The sequence below is a fragment of the Neophocaena asiaeorientalis genome, unplaced genomic scaffold (genome assembly GCF_003031525.2).
Source record: "Neophocaena asiaeorientalis asiaeorientalis breed wild unplaced genomic scaffold, Neophocaena_asiaeorientalis_V1.1 scaffold155, whole genome shotgun sequence".
Taxonomy (NCBI): domain Eukaryota; kingdom Metazoa; phylum Chordata; class Mammalia; order Artiodactyla; family Phocoenidae; genus Neophocaena; species Neophocaena asiaeorientalis.
In genome coordinates this window covers 6,962,973-6,984,819 of record NW_020173040.1, presented here as the reverse complement: position 1 = coordinate 6,984,819, position 21,847 = coordinate 6,962,973, and the positions used below count along the sequence as shown (strand labels likewise).

Genomic DNA, 21,847 nt, shown 5'->3' with positions numbered 1-21,847 from the left:
TGAGTTTTTGCAACCAATCATTTGATAACCTCCCATGATTGTGGAAAATTTCACAGGTGGAAGAGATGCTTCACGGTGGGAAATAATGTGGATAAAATGCATGAAGGCTAATTTGTGGGTTGTGCTTGATTTGAGTGGAACGTTTGCCTATACTTATAAGGAAAATGGTGCAGGTAGAAAAAATGTATCAGATTACAAAGACGTTGAAGGCTAACCTAAGTACCAAAGGAAGGCTTCTGAAGCTTGAGGGTCATGACGAAGGAAGATCATGTTTTAGGAAATGAAATGATAGAGACCTTTGTTTTTAACTGTGAACTGAAAGAAATTGGAATAATTTATTTGCAGTAGAAAGATAGAGATGTTCCTCCCTTCAGTGAATTTACGATATAGTCAGTAGGATTTATCAGGTGACTGGTAATATAGAGAAGAGGAGGTAGAGAAGCAAAAATGAATTAAAAAAGTAGGCCTAAGAGACTGAAGGAAGACTTGGGCATTTGAGGCACGTTGGGTGGGGAACTGGCCGAAGATACTGTCTATAGAAGGCTAAAAAAACTGGGTTGAATGAAATAATAAAGTGCTTTTATTATTCCCAGTTGAGAAGTGAGAAAAAGTACAATAACTCTAAAGTGAGTAGATGAAAGGAAATAATAAGCCATAAATTAATGAATTAGAAAAGATCAGTGAAGCCACAGTTTGTTCTTCAAAAAGATTAATACAGCTAACAAATATGATACAGTGATGGTGGACACGTCATAGTACATTTAAAGGTTGAATCCTAATGTAAGCTATAGATGTTAATTAATAATAGTGTATTGATGTTGGTTCATTAATTGTAACATGTACCACACTACGCACTAATATAAAATGTAAGTAATAGGGGGAACTGTGTGTGTAGGAGGGGAGGGGATGCTTGGGAACCTCTTTACTTTCCAGTCAATTTTTCTATAAACTTAAAATTGCTCTAAAAAGATAAAGCCTATTTAAAAAAATACTAGCAATGTAAACAGTTTGTGATTGTCTTGTATTACAACTGATAAAAAGTTAGAAATTGATCAGGAGAAAGGAAAGGTGGAAGAAATAAGTGGTACTAGGAAAGAAAAATGTTGCAGAGATTAAGAAGGTAATAATGGGACATAACGAACAACTTCATGGCAATAAGCCTAAAAGTTTAAGTATTTAAAACAAAAATCCAAATCAGTCCATTTTAATATTACATTTTAATTCATTGGGAAATACGGATGCATATGTTGCATTTTTACAGTTAAGGTACATGGACAGCAGAGAGGATGAACAGGTCCGAGGGATCACTATGAAATCCAGTGCCATTTCACTACATTATGCAAAAGGTAAATCGATCTGTGTTTTAAAGAACAATGGTTTTGTATCTTTTGTGTCCTTCTTTCTCTTCCTGAATTAGTTTCAGGCCTCAGGTTTTTTGCTTTACATTCCACAAATTTCATTCTGGCCTTTCCAGATGATCTGTTGTCAGATCAGAGTCAGGCTGTCCAGATTTGAGTACAGACGGGGACCTCTGACTGGCTTGAGGGCAGAAGAACTGGCAGCTCACACTTGCCCCCATCCACCCAGGTGATTGTATAGATTTCTTCAGAGGGAAGGTCTGGAGTCTTAGGACCTTGCTGGTTCAGCCTTACTGTCCCATTTCCTTGCTAGGTCCTCCTTCTGTCCTATGGCCTGCCTATTAGATCTAGAGTCTTATTTACTTGACTGTGTACGCATTGCCATGATCGCTATAGTTTTTATCCCCAGATCAGGATGCCATTTTTTTTGTTGTTGTTTTTTGTTATTTTGTTTTTTTGCGGTACGCGGGCCTCTTCCGTTGCAGAGCACAGGCTCCAGACGCGCAGGCTCAGCAGCCATGGCTCACGGGCCCAGCCGCTCCGCGGCATGTGGGATCTTCCCAGACCAGGGCACGAACCCGTGTCCCCTGCATTGGCAGATGGACTCTCAACCACTGCGCCACCAGGGAAGCCCCAGGATGCCATTTTGACAGTAACACTTCTAGGGATTTATCTGACAGAAACAGTCATACAAGCACATGAGATATATATTCATTGACATTCACTCAAAAGTTTGTATTAGGGAAAAGAATGCCAACAACTTTACATAGTTAAGGAAAATAGTTATGGAAAATAGTTAAGTAAACTGATACATCCATGCTGTGAAATGCTATTCAGCTGTTCAAACAACTGTTTGACCTATATGTAATTATATAGAAAAGGTAAAGTAGGAGACAAAAAGCAAGTTGCAGAGTAAATACTTATATGAATGTGTTTTAGTAATAAGAATATATTATGTATATAGATAAAGATGTCTGGAAGGACACATACCAGAACCTTAACTGTAGTTATTAGTGGCTGGATTATGTGAAACTTACACGTTTCAAAATATTTATTTTGCACTGTTTGGAAATTTTACACAAAATGAATTTTTATAACTAGAAGAAAATAATAAAGCTATATTTCATTTTCCTAATGGACTGACCTGTGATTTATCCTTCATATCTCTGGCACTGACACCAAGGGTTGTACTATGTGGGACATGACTGTTCTCTTTGAGGTCAGTCTTATAGTGTTTTTGAACTAAACCAGTTTTGAAGCTTTTAGGTACATGAATTCCCAGTGTTTAGTATTTAAACTGATGCCTTATTTTTTAAAATCTACCTCTCACCTTTTAAACGTCGTCATTCTGTGATCCAGTGAATGGGTCAGTGGTCAGTTTATTTCTTTTCTCTCCGTATTTTTATGGAGTTCAAGACATTTGTAGCCTTCCTTTCTCCACACTCATTAGTCTGTTTTCATTTGAAGATTACTTTAGTGTCAATTTTAGCTGCTCTCTGGACTTTGTCTCCAGTTCCTTCACCCCTTTTTAAACCATTTTATTAAGGTTTACTTTATGTATCATGACCTTCAGTCATTCCAGTTCCCTTTTGTCTTTGTGGTACAGTGTTGCAGGAAAATGGCTATAGGTCCCAGGGAATTGCATGGTCTGATCTTCATTTTGTTGAACTGTGTGACCTTGGGTAACTTGCTCTCAGACTGTCCTAGATATACCTTCTTGATTGCACAGAGCGGAGGCTTAAGCTAGCTTGGGATGGGGTGGGAGGGCTTATTGACAGAATATGTGTGAAATGATACAGGAAACAATCTTCATGAAAACCCAAAAGCAGGAGCATTATTGGAGTGACATCTCAAAGAAATTGAAGGCGGATGTTGATTCTGGATCCAGGATGGCTCTAGAGACCATCAGTGAAAGTTAACGGATCTTCCCTCTGGAACTCCACTGTCATCCTTGGGTTGAGTTCTCTGTTTTTATCTGTTTTTACCCTGTAAGTCTTTTCTCTGTTTTATAGCTTTTGCCTACCCTTAGTGCCTCCATCTTCATGAACTCCCTTTTCCCTGACCCCTCCTCTCAGCTCCTGTTTTTTTCCCTTAGTTCTCTTGCTTACTGCTGCTTTCTCCTACGTTTACGAGCATACGTCTCAAGAGCAGGATGTTGCTCAGCTTGTCTTTTGATGCCAGGCTATGGCAGAGGTTGCACCTATGGACTGCCAGTCTGTGGTTGGATGGTCATCTCCTAGTCTGATCAGTGGTGATTGGAGTGGAGCCATAAAGTATTCAACATGTTTCTTTGTGACCGTGATGGCCTAGAAGGGGCTGTGGGTTAGGCAGTCACCACACTTGACAGTTAGAGCCTTGCTTTCCACATCTGCAAAATGGGGATGGAAGTTGGGGATGTTGACTGAGACATGTTCTCAAAACATCCGAGAGATGAGGTACATTCTTATCCTTATCTCAGCGTTGACTCTCTGGAATGGGGCATTTCCTGCTGTGAAGGTGGGACAGCCTGAAGGGGGTCTCCCTGCTGGAGGAGGGAAACGTGATGGTTGAAGAAACTCCACAGGTGATTTTTGTGTTTACCACTTCTTCCCCTCCTTCCCATGCCCCTCCCAAATGCCCTGTTAGTTGAGGATCTCTGTACTAAATGTTAATGAAGTGCTTTCTTGTTTTGACTCTTAATTTAACCAGCTTTCAAAAATTTTTTCAAATCCTCACATGGATTGAAAGATAGGGTATTTTTCTAGTTTAAGGTAAACAAATAAGCTTACCAAAACTATGCATATTACAGATAGAGTGTTGAAAAACATCAAGGTGATATTCTTATCTTAGCATTTTCCTGGGCCCCAGTTCTCCCTTGAGAAAATGGAGCCTCTCTCATCTTTCCATTTGTGACTAAAATTTGGAACAAATGTTGGGACCATATTGTTAAATCTTGTTATTTTCCTATTTCTTAGCCACCTCTCTTTGTGCCCTTCCCACAAGGATACTATACATTTATCTGGTCATTTCAAGAGTTAGGAAATAATCCCAATCCCAATATACATTCTATAAAGAATCCTAAGAGGATGTAATACCTTTGAATCCTTTAGCCTAGGATACAACTATAGATGAGAGAAATGTATTCAGATGGATTAAATACTTAGAAATTCCTGGACTGTTGTTGTCAGAAGGCCTGTTGTTGTCATTTCTACCTACTCTTTATACCTGTGAGCAAATACTGCTCTTGCAGAACTTCTGAAATGAAGTTTTCATTCTAACTCGTCTTTTTAAACATTTTAAATAAATTTATAAGTTTATATGTATTATAGAAAATTCAGTATGTTGTAGAATATACATGAGAACTCAAGACTGAAATACAAATTACTTCTAGTTTACCACCAGTTCTTTTATACTTTCAGTTTTTACATTTAATCCCACCATAATTGTACACGTGTATGTGTATACATGCTAGTTGTGAAGTAGATGTCTAACTTAAATTTCCCCCCAAAGAGTTAACTACTTATTCCAACACCAGTCTAATTTGATTATTAAGTACTATATTATTAGTTCTTGACGCGGTGCTGGTGTCAACAGCTCTGCATGAATGAGGTGGTCTGGGTGGGACTGTTATGAGGTAGAGAGCAGACTCTGCCCACCCATGAAACACCCCCCACTACCTGGCTGGGGGCTAGTGCTAGTCAGCTGCAGCTGACTGATGCCCTGTATTTTTCTGTTTTGTTTTTTTTAATCAAGAAAAGTTGGCATCAAGATTTTTGGTAAAATCCTCCAATTTTTAAAATACTGGCAACTTACTAAAAATTTGTAAAACACTATGTAGAACAAATTGCAGTGGGCTTTAACTTACAGGCTTTCAGTTTGTACTTCAGGCATATGTGCTAGCTAGCTAACAACCTGGTTCAGTGGGATACTCAGTATTTACCCAGGTGGCAGCCACACTGTAGCTTGGATGTACTCCAGATGTGGAGACCAAGGATATGGCGGGGCTTTCTGCAAAGAGATCCATGTGCAGGTTCACCTCTTTGTAAACACCTCCATAGGGGTTTGTGGTTGTGGGCAAGTGGAGAGTTTACACACGTGTTGGTTTCAACTCTGTGGCTCTCTGGTCTTAATCTCTTAAGATTAGGCCTTGGGGAAACTGATTCATGCCATCCAGATTCACACAAGGCCAACATGTATCAGTCACTTCCCTTCCCTTCCAGATATGTGAACGTTAACCCGAGGTTCTGATTTCTGTCCTCTTCCTTTGGGACCAGGGCTGGGAGGGAAGGGTTCCATTGTCCCTTGTTTGACTAAAGATCAGATTATTTCCTCTTAACATAATGAATGCTTTACTTTGTGAAGCATTCAGTTGATGCCAGATCTAAGAAAGTGGGTGCACGATAGTTGGATTCTGAGCTAGGTGCGTCATATGCGTGATTTTGTTTAATCCTCACAGCAATCCTGTGAGATGGATGTTATCCTCATTTTACATGTATGCAAAATGGAGTTCACAGGGGTTAAGAAACTCCCCTGAAGACAGAGTAGTTAGCATGTGGTAGTAGTCCTGGGAGCCAAGTAATTACGTTTGCAGACTCCTCGTTTGCACCAGGAGTCTTTGGAAATCAGTCAGTCCTGGCCATGGCTGATTCCCCCTGAAGCGTAAGTGTCTCCTGTCCACCAGGGATTGCTGCGACTACTTACAGACATCTTCTTGTGACCACCATTACCTGCATCTCTGTTGTCTTTGGTCACCGCCCAAGATGGAAGTCCTGTGATCTGGCCTCTCAGCAATCTCTTCCCCATGTTTCTCTGTGCTTCTAATACCTCCTCTGCCCTCAACCTCTCACTGTTCCCTTCCTTCTCAAAACTTTCTCTGAAAACATCCCAAGGTAAAGAAATAACCCCCGTATCCGCAACATCTTTTGTTGCTGTTCCCCCCTCCTCCTGCTGGCTGTTTTCTGAGGACACTGCTTTTCTTGTCCTTCTTTCAAGTGAGCGCTGCTCATTCTTTCATGCTCCATCTGTCTCTGGGTTAGGACATGGGATTGCTGTTCCCCTTGTTCACTAGTTCTGGTTCAAAGCTTAATTCTTCCACCCTTGCTTTAAAACTCCATCTCCTTTGAGACTCTTACTGTCCATCCAGTTATTTTCGACCCTTTCTTACCACTGTCACCTCCCGGTTACAGTCCTCAGTCCCTGTTCATTAATGACTTTGCACCTGGCTCATTGTTTTCCTTTTTGCCCAAATCCACCAAGGTAGCTTTTACCGTTTCTGAAAATGACCTCTCCAACGGCATGGCTTCATCAGTAGTGACGTGTAGATCTCCACTTCACCCTCCCTCTGGCGTGGCTACTTGCTGGATTTTAGCATCATCCAGAACTATTCATCTTTGACATTTGAAATTCAAATACTCCCTTCTCCACCATCTTTACTCTTCCCAGCTCTCTTGCCTGTGTAGCGAGGTCCCCGTTCTTGGATTTCAGAAAGCCCTTCAGTCTCTTGAGCCTCATCACTGTCCGTCATTTACTTCCTGCCTCATACAACCCAGATTTGTCTTTTTGCTGACAGTCTTGCCAAGGTCCTCAGGTTGCTTTCTTCGCCTTCTGTCCTCCCAGTAAAACTGTAACCCTTGATAGAGCTAACTCTCTACATTTTTTTCTCCTTATACTTGGGCTGGGTTCTCGGCTGGTCCTTGGGCTGCTGGCAGACTTCCACTATGTTGTCTGTCAGGCCTTGCTCACTCTCTCCAACAGCTCTCTTAAACCTTCTAGTCTCTTCCAGTCTACCTCTCGGTCCCTCTCCCACAATCTCAGCAGACATTTTTATGTTCCGTTTCACAGAAAATGGGAGAACTGTCTGTTTGCCACTACCCCTCAAAATGTAACATTACTAGTATCTTTGCTTGCCTCCTGTCACTGTGAAAGACTTGTGCTCTGTACTTATCTCCTTTGTCCTGGTGCCTAACTGTCAGCTTTTAAGCATGCTCAGGTCTCTCATCTCAAGTGTGTGTGTGTGTGTGTGTGTGTGTGTGTGTGTCTCTCTCTCTCTGGGTCACTCTGAGTGTTAGTCAAAGGTGCACTGCTGTTACCGTATTGCTCTGACATTAGGCCCCATGCCTTATGGTAATGGCACATATTAGCCATGTGAAATTGAATGAAAGATAGTTGGTCCTTGATCTCTAACTTTCTCTCCAGGGTGATGTGAACATAGAGAAGTTCCGAGTAGGTTGCAGCGGTTTAGAACCCTTATATTGGTTCCAGGAAGTGAACATCAGTCTTTTTTCACTCTAGGGTTTCTTATTCTGGTTCTTAGCCAAATGAACAAACAAGTGTTTCCTCAGCTGCAAAGTGTAGAGGCATCTGTGACCCTCATAGGAAGTGACTAAGTGGTAGATAGACCCGGGTGTGTTTCTGTCTTGCAACTGCTTTTGTGACCTTGGGTAAATCTCTTCCCTTTTGGGGGCTTTAGCATGTTTATGAAATTAAGGGTTGGGCTGCAAAAATGCTGAATTATTTCAGGAATCTCATAACTTTGGTTTTATGTGATGGGAGTGGATAGAACTCTGAGCCTTTGTAGCTCTGCTCACTTTTCTCTGGTTTATTTTGTTGGGACCCTGGTGCTTATCCTGCAGGGTAGCTGTGAGACTGGTGCTGTGAGACCTGACAGTAAAAGACTCGATTAAGGAGGCACACGGGGCCGTTGTTCCAGGGCACTGGTTCTTTGACTTTGTTTAGAGATGTCCACAGTCCTCTCTGGTTGGAGTCTTCCCTGGTGGGTGCATCAGAGCCAGAATTCCTTACAAAGCCATTTGCATGAAAAGAGGAAGCAGGGGAAGGAGTGGTATTGAAGAAGGCAGTCTTGCTGATTGATGGCAGTCTTTCCCACTGAGCCCATTGCATTTTGGAATCCTTAACCTACTGTTCAGAAATTCACTACTAGTGGAATCTTGGCATGTGAGATTAAATATATGCCATCTTGAGGATAGTGGGTAAAAGTATGACTTTGGAGGCAGATGGGTTTGAACTTTCACTCTACCATTTTTTGACCTTAGGCAATTTACCTTAGAGTTGGATTCTAGCTGGATATTCCTCAGAAAGATATTTTACTTTTCCGTGCCCTAGTTTCCTGCTCTGTAAACTTGGCCTAATGGTAGTAACTACTGCAAGGGTTGTTGTAAGTAAACATTAGATAATGTCTATAAAACGTTTAGAACTGTGCCAGATAGTGCCCAGATAGGCACTTCACAAATGTGAGCTCTGGCTGTTGTTTTATCATTATCAGTGTCACACAGGGCACTAATCAGACCAAGTTGTTAACCTCACACTTGGGGAATTCCTTTAAATGGCCTCATAAGTTATACCATTCAGCCCTGTCGTAGTTCTGGAGCACACAAAAGTTGAAAAACACTGAGTTAAGAGGAGGAGCAAAAGTAAAGTATAGGTATATTCAGGTGTTTGATCATTTAAGTAATTATTATGCCATTAAGAGAGAATTGTATCAAATTTAGCAGTGAATGGGGAATGAGTGTAGAATTCTAATGAACTACTGGTTTTCTGGCTGGTTTACTTAATTATATTTTATTGATAATATGATGTCTCTGTAACCTAGGGTGGCCAGTGGTTCTGGTTTTCCTGGGACTGACTTAGGGCTTAGTGGGACGTGGGACTGACGTTGGCGTTTGATGGGATGTGAGACCTTCAGTGCTAAAACAGGACACATAGGCATGAGTCATGCTCTGAGCTTACAACTTTGTTGTGAGGATTAAAGAATACAGTATATCAAATGTGAAAGCACATAGCACACTGCTTGGCACACAGTAGGTGCTCTTTAAATTTGTGACTTAGAATTGACTGTTAAGTCTTGCTGCGCATATCCACACACTGCTCTTTGAGAAGTTGTAGGGAAGTTGTTGGCCACCTGCTTTGTGTCTTTTCCATTAATTTCTTGTAGTCCCCATATCCTCATCTGCACAGTGAGTAGAGGAATGTTTATGTTGTATGGATATTTTAAGGGCGGAATCATGTGTGATTAGCACAAGTGTTTAGCACAGTGCCTGGCTCACAGTAGGTCTTGATAAGTGGTTATTAGATTATTAGAATAATAAAATCCTTTAACCTTTTATACCAATGCTATTTGGAATCGATAGTTCCATTGTTGGGAATTCGTAAAATGGAATGGTGGCTGTTGATTGAGCTACCATTTTAGCTTTTGTCTTTATTCAGTCTTTTAGCTTTATTCAGTCATTTCTTAGAAGCTCTCTTACTCTGGGTTGCCTGAGGAAGAGTACTGTATACCTGCACAACTGAAAATGTGTGTCTTCCATTTCAGGTGCGGAGGAGTACCTGATTAATCTGATAGACTCTCCAGGACATGTGGATTTCTCCTCAGAAGTATCGACGGCTATTCGCATTTGTGATGGGTGCATTATTGTAGTGGATGCTGTGGAAGGGGTCTGTCCACAGGTAGTGGATTGTAACATGGAAATATTTAACTGGTTAAAGAAGGTGGGAGGAGAGAAGAGGAACTGACTGCCGATGACTCTGTGACACTTGAGACATTTCACTGACCATCAAAAAGCTGGTTTTACATTTCACGTTTGGTAGCATTCTGGTCTGTGATGGAGTTAAATCCCCCAAGTTTTGAAGGGATAGTAGAGAGAATAACTTCAAGGTGCCTTGATGTGTCTGTCATGTCCTCTTGGAGAGGGACTCAGCAAAAATGGGAGAGGTGTTTAGGAGGATCTGGAGGTTTCACTCCAGTGGAAAAGTTTCTGAACTGTGAGAGGTAATTGATAGCAAGATACTGAGTCTCTTCTGTTGGTTTGTCAGTCTGTCCCCCTCCCCCCCTACACACGCTGTCTCTCTGCCTTCCTCCTCCCCCCTCTTACTCTTCCAGATCCTTAACCGAGACTTTCTTCTCTTTCCCACCAAAGTTCAAAAAGTTCACCCCTAAGGCCAGAGTGAACATGTAACTCCGGTCGACGTGAAACTCAGAGTGGCTTTCTAAATTCAGTTTTTAAAATAATTTTTCTTGGAAACCTTATGTGTTATCTTTAAAAATGTTGTCACCTTTGTGTCCTAGTTCTTAAATGCCCTTATTTGTTTTAATGTTTTTTAAAAAGAATAAGGAACGGTTTAAATTGCAGGCATACCTCTGAGATATTGCAGGTTTGGTTCTGAGCCAGTGCAGTAAAATGAATATCGCAGTAAAGCGAGTCACATGAATTTTTTTTGGTTTCCCAGTGCATATAAAAGTTATGTTTACAGTATACTGAAGTCTCTTAAGTATGCAATAGCATTATGTCTAAAAAACAAATGTATGTACCTTAATTAAAAAAATACTCTATTGCTATAAAAATGCTAACCATTTCTGAGCCTTCACTGGGTTGTAATGGTAACATCAAAGTCCACTGATCACAGATCACCACAACAAATAGATGAATAATGAAAAATGTAAAATATTGTGAGAATTCCCAAAATGTGACATAGTGACATGAAGTGAGCAAATGCTGTTGGAAAAATGGTGCTAATAAACTTGCTTGACGCAGGGTACAAACCTTCAGTTTGTAAAAAATGCAACATCTGTGAAGCACAATAAAGCAAAAGCACAATGAAATGAGGTTTTCTTGTAGAAATGGAGAAAGTTTGATAATTCCAAGAAGATATGCTGTAATTATTCTGTAACTTCCCGTCTGATTGCCTGTAAGGGCCCGGGTCCCCCAGTTGGAGAAGCATAGCCTTAGTCTTTGTAGTGTCTTAGGTGTCCTGACAAGACGAGTAAAATGAACAGACCTGACTTTAGCAGAATAGTGGTTAATGCCGAGAGGTTGTTTATGCTCGGGAAGGTGTACACAGGGGACTTCTGGGGGAATGTTCTGTTGCTCGACCTGTGTGTTGGCAACATGAGTGTTTGTTTTCTGATTATTTACTGAATAAAATTCGGTAAATTGCGTGGTGTGTGTGTGTGTGTATAATTCCACGAAACTGTTCACTGTCTTTTACATAATTTTATTTATCCTTCTTAAATAAATTGACAGTCCCATAAAGGCAAGGACAGTTTCTTGTCTGTGGTTCTATGCTTCTGTGTTATATACTTTGTGAATGTCTGGTAAACACCTGTGTCTGACTGGCATGGTCTGAGTTGTGATCAAGGAGTATGGAAATGAGCTGCTTATTAATCAGAATTTTCTAATGTGCTTTACTTATTTCAAGTCATAAGCTTTACATTTTCCTTTCTTTTTCAATCAGACACAGGCAGTTCTGCGACAAGCCTGGCTCGAAAACATCCGTCCAGTTTTAGTGATTAATAAGATAGATCGCTTGATAGTGGAACTGAAATTCACCCCACAGGAGGCCTATTCTCACCTCAAGAATATTTTAGAACAGGTATTTTATCCTTTACTTCGGTATTTGAAAAATTGTGGCTCAAAGAAGAGTTGTAAGGAAGTTGCTGAGTTGAGTATGAGGCATTGCTACAGAAAATTCACTTACTTAGATTCACATGTGTCAGAGTCATCATACCAGCAGAGAGGCAATAGAACAGGTGTCATCTTAGGAGCCCCCTCCATCTCCTGGAAGCATCCTTGAATATAAAGCTTAGACAATAGGTTTCAATGTTCTCTTGTTTAAAATCCTGTAGTTTGGTTTCACAATGAAGCAATATTAGGAGACTCTTTGGTTTTTTTTATTACTTATCTTTAGATGAAATTTTACCAAAGCATTCATTCGTTTATTCAGCAAACATTAACATAGCTATATGTTGAATAAATGAGTTCTTGGATGTTCACTTTGTGCTAAGGATTATGACTATAAAGACAGGTCAGAGTCCCTATTTTCAAAGCTCTCGCAGTGTGGTAGGGGAGACAGACAATTAAAAGAGATATTTGGAGAACAATGAGATAACCCCTGGATGTGATTTGAGAGCATAAATGAGGGCTGCTTCACCCAGATTGGGTCAAGAGGAAAGGGAGAGTTAGGAAAAGTCTCGCAAAAGAGGCCTTGAGATGGAAGAGAGGTAGCGTTTGCCAGGTAGAGACTTATGGTAGTAAAGTTCTTCAAGAGAGAAGGAATGAGATATACAAAGTTATAAAGGAAAAAAAGCATAGTACAATGTTTCATTAAAAGAACTGCAAATTATTTGTTATAGCTGAAGAATTAGATCCTGTTAAGTAGTGATAAGAGGCGGGAGTAGAAAGGAGTGTAGGGTTTAGATTATGGTGAATCTTGTATGCCATGCATGGAGGTTTGAAATGTCTTCTTCAAGACGGTGGAGTACCATTGATGTGACCAACTTGAAAATATTTATTTGCTAAAGAAAGGAAGTGATAAAGGTAGAGCAGTGAAAAAGAATGGATCAGTGGATCTAGTTCCCTGAAGAGATAGTCAGGGATGGGTACAGATGAAATACTCCCACCGCGGAGCGGAAGGAGAAGGGCCAGGGGTAATTGTAGATATAGATGGACCTATAGGTTGAATTATTGCGAGCTTGCAGGATTTCTGAATAATAGGTTCCATTTTCTCTTGGAGGTAGGAAATAAGATTACCTACTTGAGAGTGAAAATAGTTGGGGGTTAGAGGTCAGGAAGAGGGCATGAAGAGAGGGGCAAACAGTTCAAACATCTGCTGTGAGAAATGGTGAGGGAGTTGACTAAGGTTATAAACGAAGATTGTGGGGGTTGGAAACCACGAGTTCTAGTGACACCTGGCCCTGGTCCTGGAAAACAAGTTGAAGATACGACAGATTAGTGTCTGCTTTCAACTCTTGTGCACAAAAATGACCTTTCAAAAGCCTTCCAATTTATCTTTGCTGGGTGTGGAAAGCATGGGTTGATGGCATATAAGTTAATGATTGCTATAAACGTCATCGCCATCCATGTGTGCTTAATATGAGCTCAAACTGTGACTGACGATTCTAGGCTTAGCAAGGCTTAGACAGTGTGTCTCCTGTCGTGGGCGTGCAAAGCATCTGAATGACATTCTGCCATTTTACCATCTTTTCTAGATTAATGCACTCACAGGAACTCTTTTTACTTCTAAAGTGCTAGAAGAAAGAGCAGAGAGAGAGACTGAATCCCAAGTGAATCCAAATTCTGAGCAAGGAGAGCAAGTGTATGACTGGAGCACTGGCTTGGAGGACACGGATGATTCTCACCTTTACTTCTCTCCAGACCAGGGAAATGTGGTATTTACAAGTGCAATAGATGGGTGGGGCTTTGGGTGAGTGTTCCAATGTAATTACATCTCTTTGTGGATTTTATATGCAATTTTTTTTTGTTGGTGTTTTTTTTTTTTTGGCGGTACGTGGGTCTCTCACTGTTGTGGCCTCTCCTGTTGTGGAGCACAGGCTCTGGACGCGCAGGCTCAGCGGCCATGGCTTACGGGCCCAGCCGCTCCGCGGCACGTGGGATCTTCCCAGACAGGGGCACGAACTTGCGTCCCCTGTATCGGCAGGCGGACTCTCAACCACTGCGCCACCAGGGAAGCCCCTATCCAATTGATTTTTTAATTAAACTTTTTATTTTGAGATATTGTAGATTCACATACAGTCATAGGAAAGAATACAGAGAGTTCTCTTGTTCCTTTACCTTGTGTCCCTCCAAAGGTAACATCTTGCAGAACTGTAGTGTAATATCACAGCCAGGATATTAACATTGATATAATCGATCACCATGAAGAGCCTTCATGTTCCGCTAATATAGCCACACCCACTTCCCTCCCAGTTCCAACCCCTCCTTAATGACTAACTCTTCTCTATTTCTATAATTTGTCATTTCAAGAATGTTATAGAAATGTAATTGAATAATATGTAACCTTTTCTGGATTTGAGTTTCAGAATAATTCTCTAGAGACATATCTTAAGTTGTTGCGTGCATCACTGGTTGGTTCCTTTTTATTGCTTAGTACTATTCCATGTGTGTTTGTACCACAGTTTGTTTGAGTATTTACCCATTGAAGGACATCCGGGTTTTTTTTAGTTTGGGGCTACTATGAGTAAAGCTGCTGTAAGCATTCATCTGTAGGTTTTCATGTGAACATAAGTTTTCATTTCTCTGGGATGAATGCCTAGAAGTGCATTTGCTGAGTCATAGGGTAGTTGTGTGTTTAGTTTTTAAAGAAACTGTCAAACTGGGGTACCATTGTATATTCCCACCAGCAATGTATGGTGATCCAGTTTCTCCACATCTTCACCCTCACTTGGTATTGTTCCTATTTTTTTTTCTTTTGTCTTTTTTTAGCCATTCTGATAGGTGTGTACTGATATGTTTTTATGGCTTTAATTCGCATTTTCCTAACAGCTTGTGATACTGAGCATCTTTTCATGAGCTGATTTGCCATCTGTGTATCCTCTTGCGTGAAATGTCTTTTTTTTTTTTTTTTTGGTATGAGGGCCTCCCACTGCTGTGGCCCCCTCCTGTCGCGGAGCACAGGCTCCGGACGCGCAGGCCCAGCAGCCATGGCTCACGGGCCCAGCCGCTCCGTGGTACGTGGGATCCTCCCAGACCGGGGCACAAACCCGCGTCCCCTGCGTCGGCAGGCGGACTCTCAACCACTGCGCAACCAGGGAAGCCCTGAAATGTCTTTTTATGTCCTTTGCCCATTTTGTTTTTGTTCATGTATAATTGACATATTATATTGGTTTCAAGTGTACAACATTATGATCAATATTTGTATATTGTGAAATGATCACTACAGTAAATCTAGTTAGTTTCTATCACTATACATAGTTACAAAATTTGTGTGTGTGTGTGATGAGGATTTTTAAGATTGACTCTTAAGAAATTTCAATTATACAATATAGTGTTATTAACTATACCATGCTATGCATTACATCCCATGACTGATTTATTTTATAACTGGAAATTTGTACCTTTTGACCCCCTTCACCCACTTTGCCAACCCTCTACTCCCTGCCTCTTGCAACCACCAATCTGTTCTCTGTATCTGTAAGCTGCTTGTTTACTTGGTTTTGTTTTTTAAAGATCGTACATGTAAGTGAGATCATGCAGTATTTGTCCTTGTCTTTCTCTGTCTGACATATCTCATTTAGCCTAATGCCCTCGAAGTCCCTCCATGTTGTTGGAAATGGCAAGTTTGCATTCTTTTTTATGGTTGAATAGTATTCCGTTTTGTGTATATATACTGCATCATCTTTATCCATTCATGTATCAGTGGACACTTAGGTTGTTTGCATACCTTGGCTGTTGTAAATAATGCTGCAATGAAGGTGTTGTGCATATATCTTTTCAAGAGTTTGGGGGGTTTTTTGCATAAATACCCAGAAGTGGACTTGCTGCATCAAATGGTAGTTGTATCTTTAATTTTTTGAGGAACCTCCATAATATTTTCCATAGTGGTTGTACCAATTTGCCTTCCTACTAACAGTGCACAAAGGGTTTCCTTTTGTCCACACCCTCACCAATACTTATTTCTTACCTTTTTTGGTAATAGCCATTATAACAGGTGTAAGGTGATAGCTCATTGTCATTTGACTTACATTTTCATGATAGTGATGATCAATATTTAGTGATGTTGAGCATCTTTTCATATACCTGTTGGCTATCTGTAGGTCTTCTTTGGAAAAATGTCTGTTCATGTCTTCTGTCCTTTTTTTCAGTTCAATTGTTTGGGTTTTTTGCTATTGACTTGTATGAGTATTTCATATATTTTGGATATTAACCCCTTATCAGATATATAATTTGCAAATACTTTCTGTTATTCAATAGGTTGCCTTTTCATTTTGACTACCTGCTTCGTTGTATAGTCCTTTGCCCATTTTCTGATTTTTATTTATTTATGTTTTACTTTTGAGCTTTGAGAATTTTTTATATATTCTGGATATTAGTCCTTTGTCTCATACGTGTTTTATAAATATTTTCTTCCAGTCTAGAGTTTCGCTTTTCACCTTAATAAGTGTCTTTCACAGAGCAAAGTTTTTAATTTGAGTAGAAGTCCAGTTTATTGATTTTTCCTTTTATGAATTATACTTTTGGCATTAAGAAGTCTGCCTAGCCCTAGATCCTGAATATTTTCTCTCATGTTTTTTCTGGAAATTTTATAGTTTTCCTTCTTACATTTAAATCTGTGGTTCATTTTGAGTTAAGTTTTTGTATAAGATGTGAAACTTGGGTCGAGGTTCATTTTGGGGGCTGTGGGTGTCCCAGTTACTTTGACACCATTTATTGAAAAGCCTATACCTGCTCTGTTGAATGTTTTTGTACCTTTGTCCGAATCCGTTAGACATATTTATGTGGGTCTATTTCTGAGTATTATATTCTGTTTCATTGATCTCTGTGTCTGTCTTTCCACCAATACCACATAGCCCTGATTACTCTAAGTGTATAATAAGTTTTGAAATTGGGTGGATTATTTCCATCACATTCTTCTTTTTCAAAATGGTTTTAGCTGTTCAAGGGTCTGTGCCTTTCCATATACATTTTATAATAATCTTTGCCTATATCTGCAAAAAAAATTTTGCTAGGATTTTGGTGCAAAATGGTACACTTGTATATTAATTTAAGGAGAATTGATGCCTTTACTATGTTGAATCATCTAATCCATGGAGGCTGTATGTTTCTCCATTTGTGCAGATTTTCTTTGATTTCTTTAATCAGCATTTTGTGGTTTTCAGCATTTAAGTCCTGTACATATTATATTAGGCTTGCACCTAATTTTTTCTAGAAATTATAATGGTATTTTTTATTTTGGTGTTCACATCTTCATTTCTACTGTATTGAAATATAATTACTTGATTTTTGTGTGTTGATCTTGTATACTGTCACCTTGCTAAACCTATTCATTAGTTCTAAGAGTTTTTCGTAGATGCCTTGGGATTTTGTACAAGGTAGTCATGTCATCTGCAAATAAGGACTTTTATTTCTTCCTGTCCTGTGCCATTTTCCTTTCTTTTCTTGCCTTATTGCACTGGCAAGAACTTCCAGCACTGTTTGAATAAATGGGGAAAGTAGACATACTTGCCTTGTTCCCCATCTTTCAGTCTTTCACCAAGAGGTATAATGTTAGTTCTAAGTTGTTTCTAAATGTTCTTTGTCAAGGTAAGGAAGTTCCCCTGCACTCCTTTTTTCTGAGTTATTACTATGAATTGGTGTCAAATTTTTTCAAATGCTTTTTCTGTATCAATTAATATAATCCTATGATTTTTGTTCTTTAACTATTAATATAGTAGATTACATTGATATTTGAATATTCAGCAAGTTTTGCATCTCTTTGTAGATTTTATATACAATTAACTTTTTAAACCTTATTCTTTGAATAAATTCAAATTTCAGAAGGTACAAAAATGCGTACAATGAAAAGTCTCCCACACTATCCCTTAGCTTTTTAGTTCATTTCCCCACAGAAAACTAGTTCGTCCCAGCAGTTTCTTGTGTATCATCTGGAGGTTATTATGCATATATGAGCAAATACATTATCAACTTTTATTATCTACACTAGCAGAAGTTACTGTGGAAAGAAACTAACTATTGAGGGTGTGCATATGCTAGGCGTTGAGCTAGTCACTTAAATTATTTTATTGAATTCTTAGAACACTCCTTTTATTTTATTTTTTTCCAATTTTTTTTAAATTAATTATTTTTGGCTGCATTGGGTGTTCATTGCTGTGTGCGGGCTTTCTCTAGTTGCGGTGAGCAGGAGCTACTCCTCTATGGGGTGTGCAGGCTTCTTGTTGCAGTGGCTTCTCTAGTTGTGGAGCACAGGCTCTAGGCGCATGGGCTTCAGTAGTTGTGGCATGTGGGCTCAGTAGTTGTGGCTCACAGGCTGTAGAGCACAGGCTCAGTAGTTGTGGCACGCAGGTTTAGTTGCTCTGCTCTGTAGCATGTGGGATCTTCCTGGACCCGTGTCCCCTGCATTGGCAGGTGGATTCTTAACCACTGCACCACCAGGGAAGTCCCAGAACAATCCTTTTAAATAGGTCTTAATATTTATTATTTAAGGTTCAAATACATTGATTGATTTGTTAAGCATCACTAAGCCACTGAGTGGCATAGCTGTTGTTAAGTTTAAAGTCTGCCTGGCACTGAAGTTCATGCTTTTTTACCATAGTGCTTTTGTGGGATCTTCACTATGGAATATAGGGACCCTTGTTTTTTCTAATTGCCCCTTCTGGGTATGTACACACTCAGGCCAAGTAGTAGTGATATCAGTTTTGAATGTGCTAGGTAATTGATTACATTTCTAACCACAACCATCACTGACTTGTGAAATCAGAAAATTCAGCGGATTTTTACTTTGAGAAAAATGTCTTCGGCCTGGTTAAACAGTTGTGGGGATATAATGAAATTTACTTTAGTTGTAGGCTTAACCTTACATATAATTTGCAGGGATAATAGAACCAGAAATAATGCACCAGGTGAAACCACCCTTGGCTGTTCCTTGTCTTCCTTTTTACAGGAACTTGCCCTTCAACTTCCTTTTGACTGAACACATTTTGCCTTGGGCAGCATAATAAATTATAATACCATAATTTTTCTCTGCTAGTTTATAATAAATTATAGATACCTTGGTTTATTTGGTGCCTATAAAGGTTATACCAGACAAATAAATTCAGATAATGGATATATAGTGAAAATGGAAATTACAAACTTGAAAATTTGCACTTTTCATATGTAGTTGATGACTTACCGTTGTCATCTTTCTGGGCCTTGTTTTCTCATCTGAAAAATAAGAATATAGGTCTAAGATAATTTCTAAGAATTTCTTTGAGCTAAAATAAAATGTACAGTGATTCATTCAGTCATATAACAGGGTCAGACCTATTGATTTCTTAATTTGTAACTTTTGCTAGTGAGCTACAATGTAAGGGGCTTGCCCTTTTCTTGTAATGATTTTCATAAAAAATTGAATGTTTTATGTGAATTTTAGTCTAAATCTCACAAATTAGGGAAAGTTTATTGTGGAAGAAGGAATGGGGAGAGACTTGAATGAACAGAATGAGGGTAACTTCTCACAACTTTGGACATTTTTACGTACTTTCAGTCAATAAATGAATTCCCCTGTATTAGACAAAGTCATCTTTATAGATCTGCTAGTGCCTGTTCTCAACTAGTTGACATGTTAATTTATGGAAAAGGGTTGGTGGAAATGAAAGCACTGGAGACCCATTTCCTTCCAATTTTCCTCTAACATGTCAGTGAATGGGGAAAGTTGGCAACTTCAATAGGGAAAGTTGTCACAAAAAGTGGGAAATGAGTACATTTCAGAATTTAGCAGATGGTTCTATAAACTCTTATGTAGTGGGACAGGATTAAGAAGTGTGACTAGTGGCTGTGTGGCCTACATCTGTCCTGTTAATAGTTGTTACTCCAGGAGAATCTGCTCGGAAAAAGCAGAAACACATTGACTTGTGTGGGTGGCAGCAACAATCTAGTTCCTGATTAAGATAAATAGAGCTGAGGCCCCAACCCTATAAAACAGGGGCAGGAAAGAAAAGACAAGGAAAAGCCCTTCCTTATAGTTTTGTTTGTCTTTGTGCAGCAGTGTCTTAGAATCCTGCAATTAACATTAATCCATTGGGTACCTTGGACACAAAAGAGTATGTGGCCCAGAAATTTCATACTTGGCCAAACTGTCGTTCAGGGCAAAAGATTGATAGGTCAGTAGTCTTGGAAAACATGTTCTGCGAATCTTTTCTGAGAATCTTGTTTGAAGTTATTCGGTAGAGGAAATGAATTAAAATAGAATTCAAGAATGGAGAGGGGCTTCCCTGGTGGAGCAGTGGTTGAGAGTCTGCCTGCTAATGCAGGGGACGCCGGTTCGAGCCCTGGTTTGGGAGGATCCCACATGCCGCGGAGCAACTACGCCTGTGAGCCACAACTGCTGAGCCTGCGTATCTGGAGCCTGTGCTCCACATCAAGAGAGGCTGCGCTAGTGAGAGGCCCGCGCACCGCGATGAAGAGTGGCCCCCACTTGCCACAACTAGAGAAAGCCCTCGCACAGAAACGAAGACCCAACACAGCAAAAATAAATTAATTAATTAATAAACTCCTACCCCCAACATCTTCTAAAAAAAAAATTAAAAAAAAAAAAAAGAATGGAGAAGTTGTGCTAGAATCTGTCAGTATTTTAAAATGATAACTAATGACAGACACAGGAATAAAAGCACTAAGCAATAATCAAGAAAGGTTTGATGTTTATAAGCAACTTTTGTGGTAACTGGGGGATTGAAAAGAATGTAAAGGATGAAAAACAAGATTTTCAAAGATTTATGTGTCTCTATGTGTATGTATGTGTAAATAAGTGATGGACTAGAAAAGGGTTAGAAGACAGTGGTCTAAGCAAATGGCCAATTTCTTACTATAATTTATGATTTTATAGTATGTTTCAGTGTTTGTGAAAATCTTTGTTTGCCACTTTTTGAGTTAAAAGCAAGACATATATCTGACACATTGTTGTAAAGGATAAAAGAAAACATAACGGACTGGGTAGCACAGATCAACAACAACAACAAAAAAATCCTGGAAGCACGAAGAGAAATCTACCTAATCAGAACAGTTATGACAGTAAATGTTTGAATCCCCTGTTGAGGAGATACTGTCTTTTATAAGAAGGAAATTTCCAGAGATTTGCTAAATAAAATAAACATAAAGCATAAGGGACTGAGGGTAAACACCAAAGCTTTGGTTCAATATGTCAAACAAATGTGAATAAAAAGGAAATAGGTTTGGCGATCTTAATGATAAGCAGAGCAGAATTTATGGCAAATGTGGCATAAGGATCATTTTTATATGGGTAATTGGCACATTTCTGTAGTAAAGAGATTAATGATCATAACAGCAAAGTTCATGAGACAAAAATAGAAGTATAAGTAGAAATCCACAGTCATGTGGTTTGGGGGGATTGCATCATATCACAGTTTAACATCAAATAGCAACAAACCATATGAATAGTATTATAATTAAAGTCCGGATTTGTTTTAAGTGTCAGTGAAGGATATATAAAAATTGATCCTATGTCAGGCCAACAAACAATTCAAGTTCAAGGAATATAAACTATGTTGAAAGCTTATACAAATCACTCAGTCATTATCTCCAGCGCTAACCATCTAAGAATGGACCCAAGTTGCCAATATTATGATCAAAGTGTTGGCTGTATTTATTGAGGACCCAGAGAACATCACTGTAAAGAACAGGGCTCCCTGGTAGAGATAGGCTGGAGAATGTGCTTGGGACCTCAGGCCACAGTAGTTGCCTCCCATTGTCTCCCTCCTGTAGGTCCTGTAATGGATCTGCAAATCTGCATGGAGGATTGCAGCCTGTCTGGAAAGATCAGGTGTTGAGAGATGGAAAGCCTAGGGTGAGATAAGGGTCTGCTGACTTGCCTCTGGAAAGAAGGTTCTGTGCCTTGTTCTAGGTGTACTTAACTTCAGGAAGTCAAGGAGGAAGCTTGGCTCTTTTTACTGATCCCTGGAGTAGGGAGCAAGACAGAGCTTGCTTCCTTTTTGAGGCATAGGAACTCTGCCCAATAAGTGTTGGCCATTGGCCTTCTTTTTGCTT

General features: G+C 39.6%; 1 protein-coding gene across 2 annotated transcripts in view; it reads left to right on the top strand.

The window, feature by feature from the left end:
• The window catches only part of EFL1 (elongation factor like GTPase 1), a 130,970-nt gene that overhangs the window by 4,457 nt on the left and 104,666 nt on the right, over positions 1-21,847 (top strand). For both annotated transcript variants that reach the window (XM_024742798.1, XM_024742797.1), the window contains 4 exons: positions 1,262-1,346; positions 9,667-9,800; positions 11,586-11,723; positions 13,339-13,553. In XM_024742798.1, the coding sequence (XP_024598566.1) occupies positions 1,262-1,346; positions 9,667-9,800; positions 11,586-11,723; positions 13,339-13,553 (572 nt within the window). The remainder of the gene's footprint in view (positions 1-1,261; positions 1,347-9,666; positions 9,801-11,585; positions 11,724-13,338; positions 13,554-21,847) is intronic.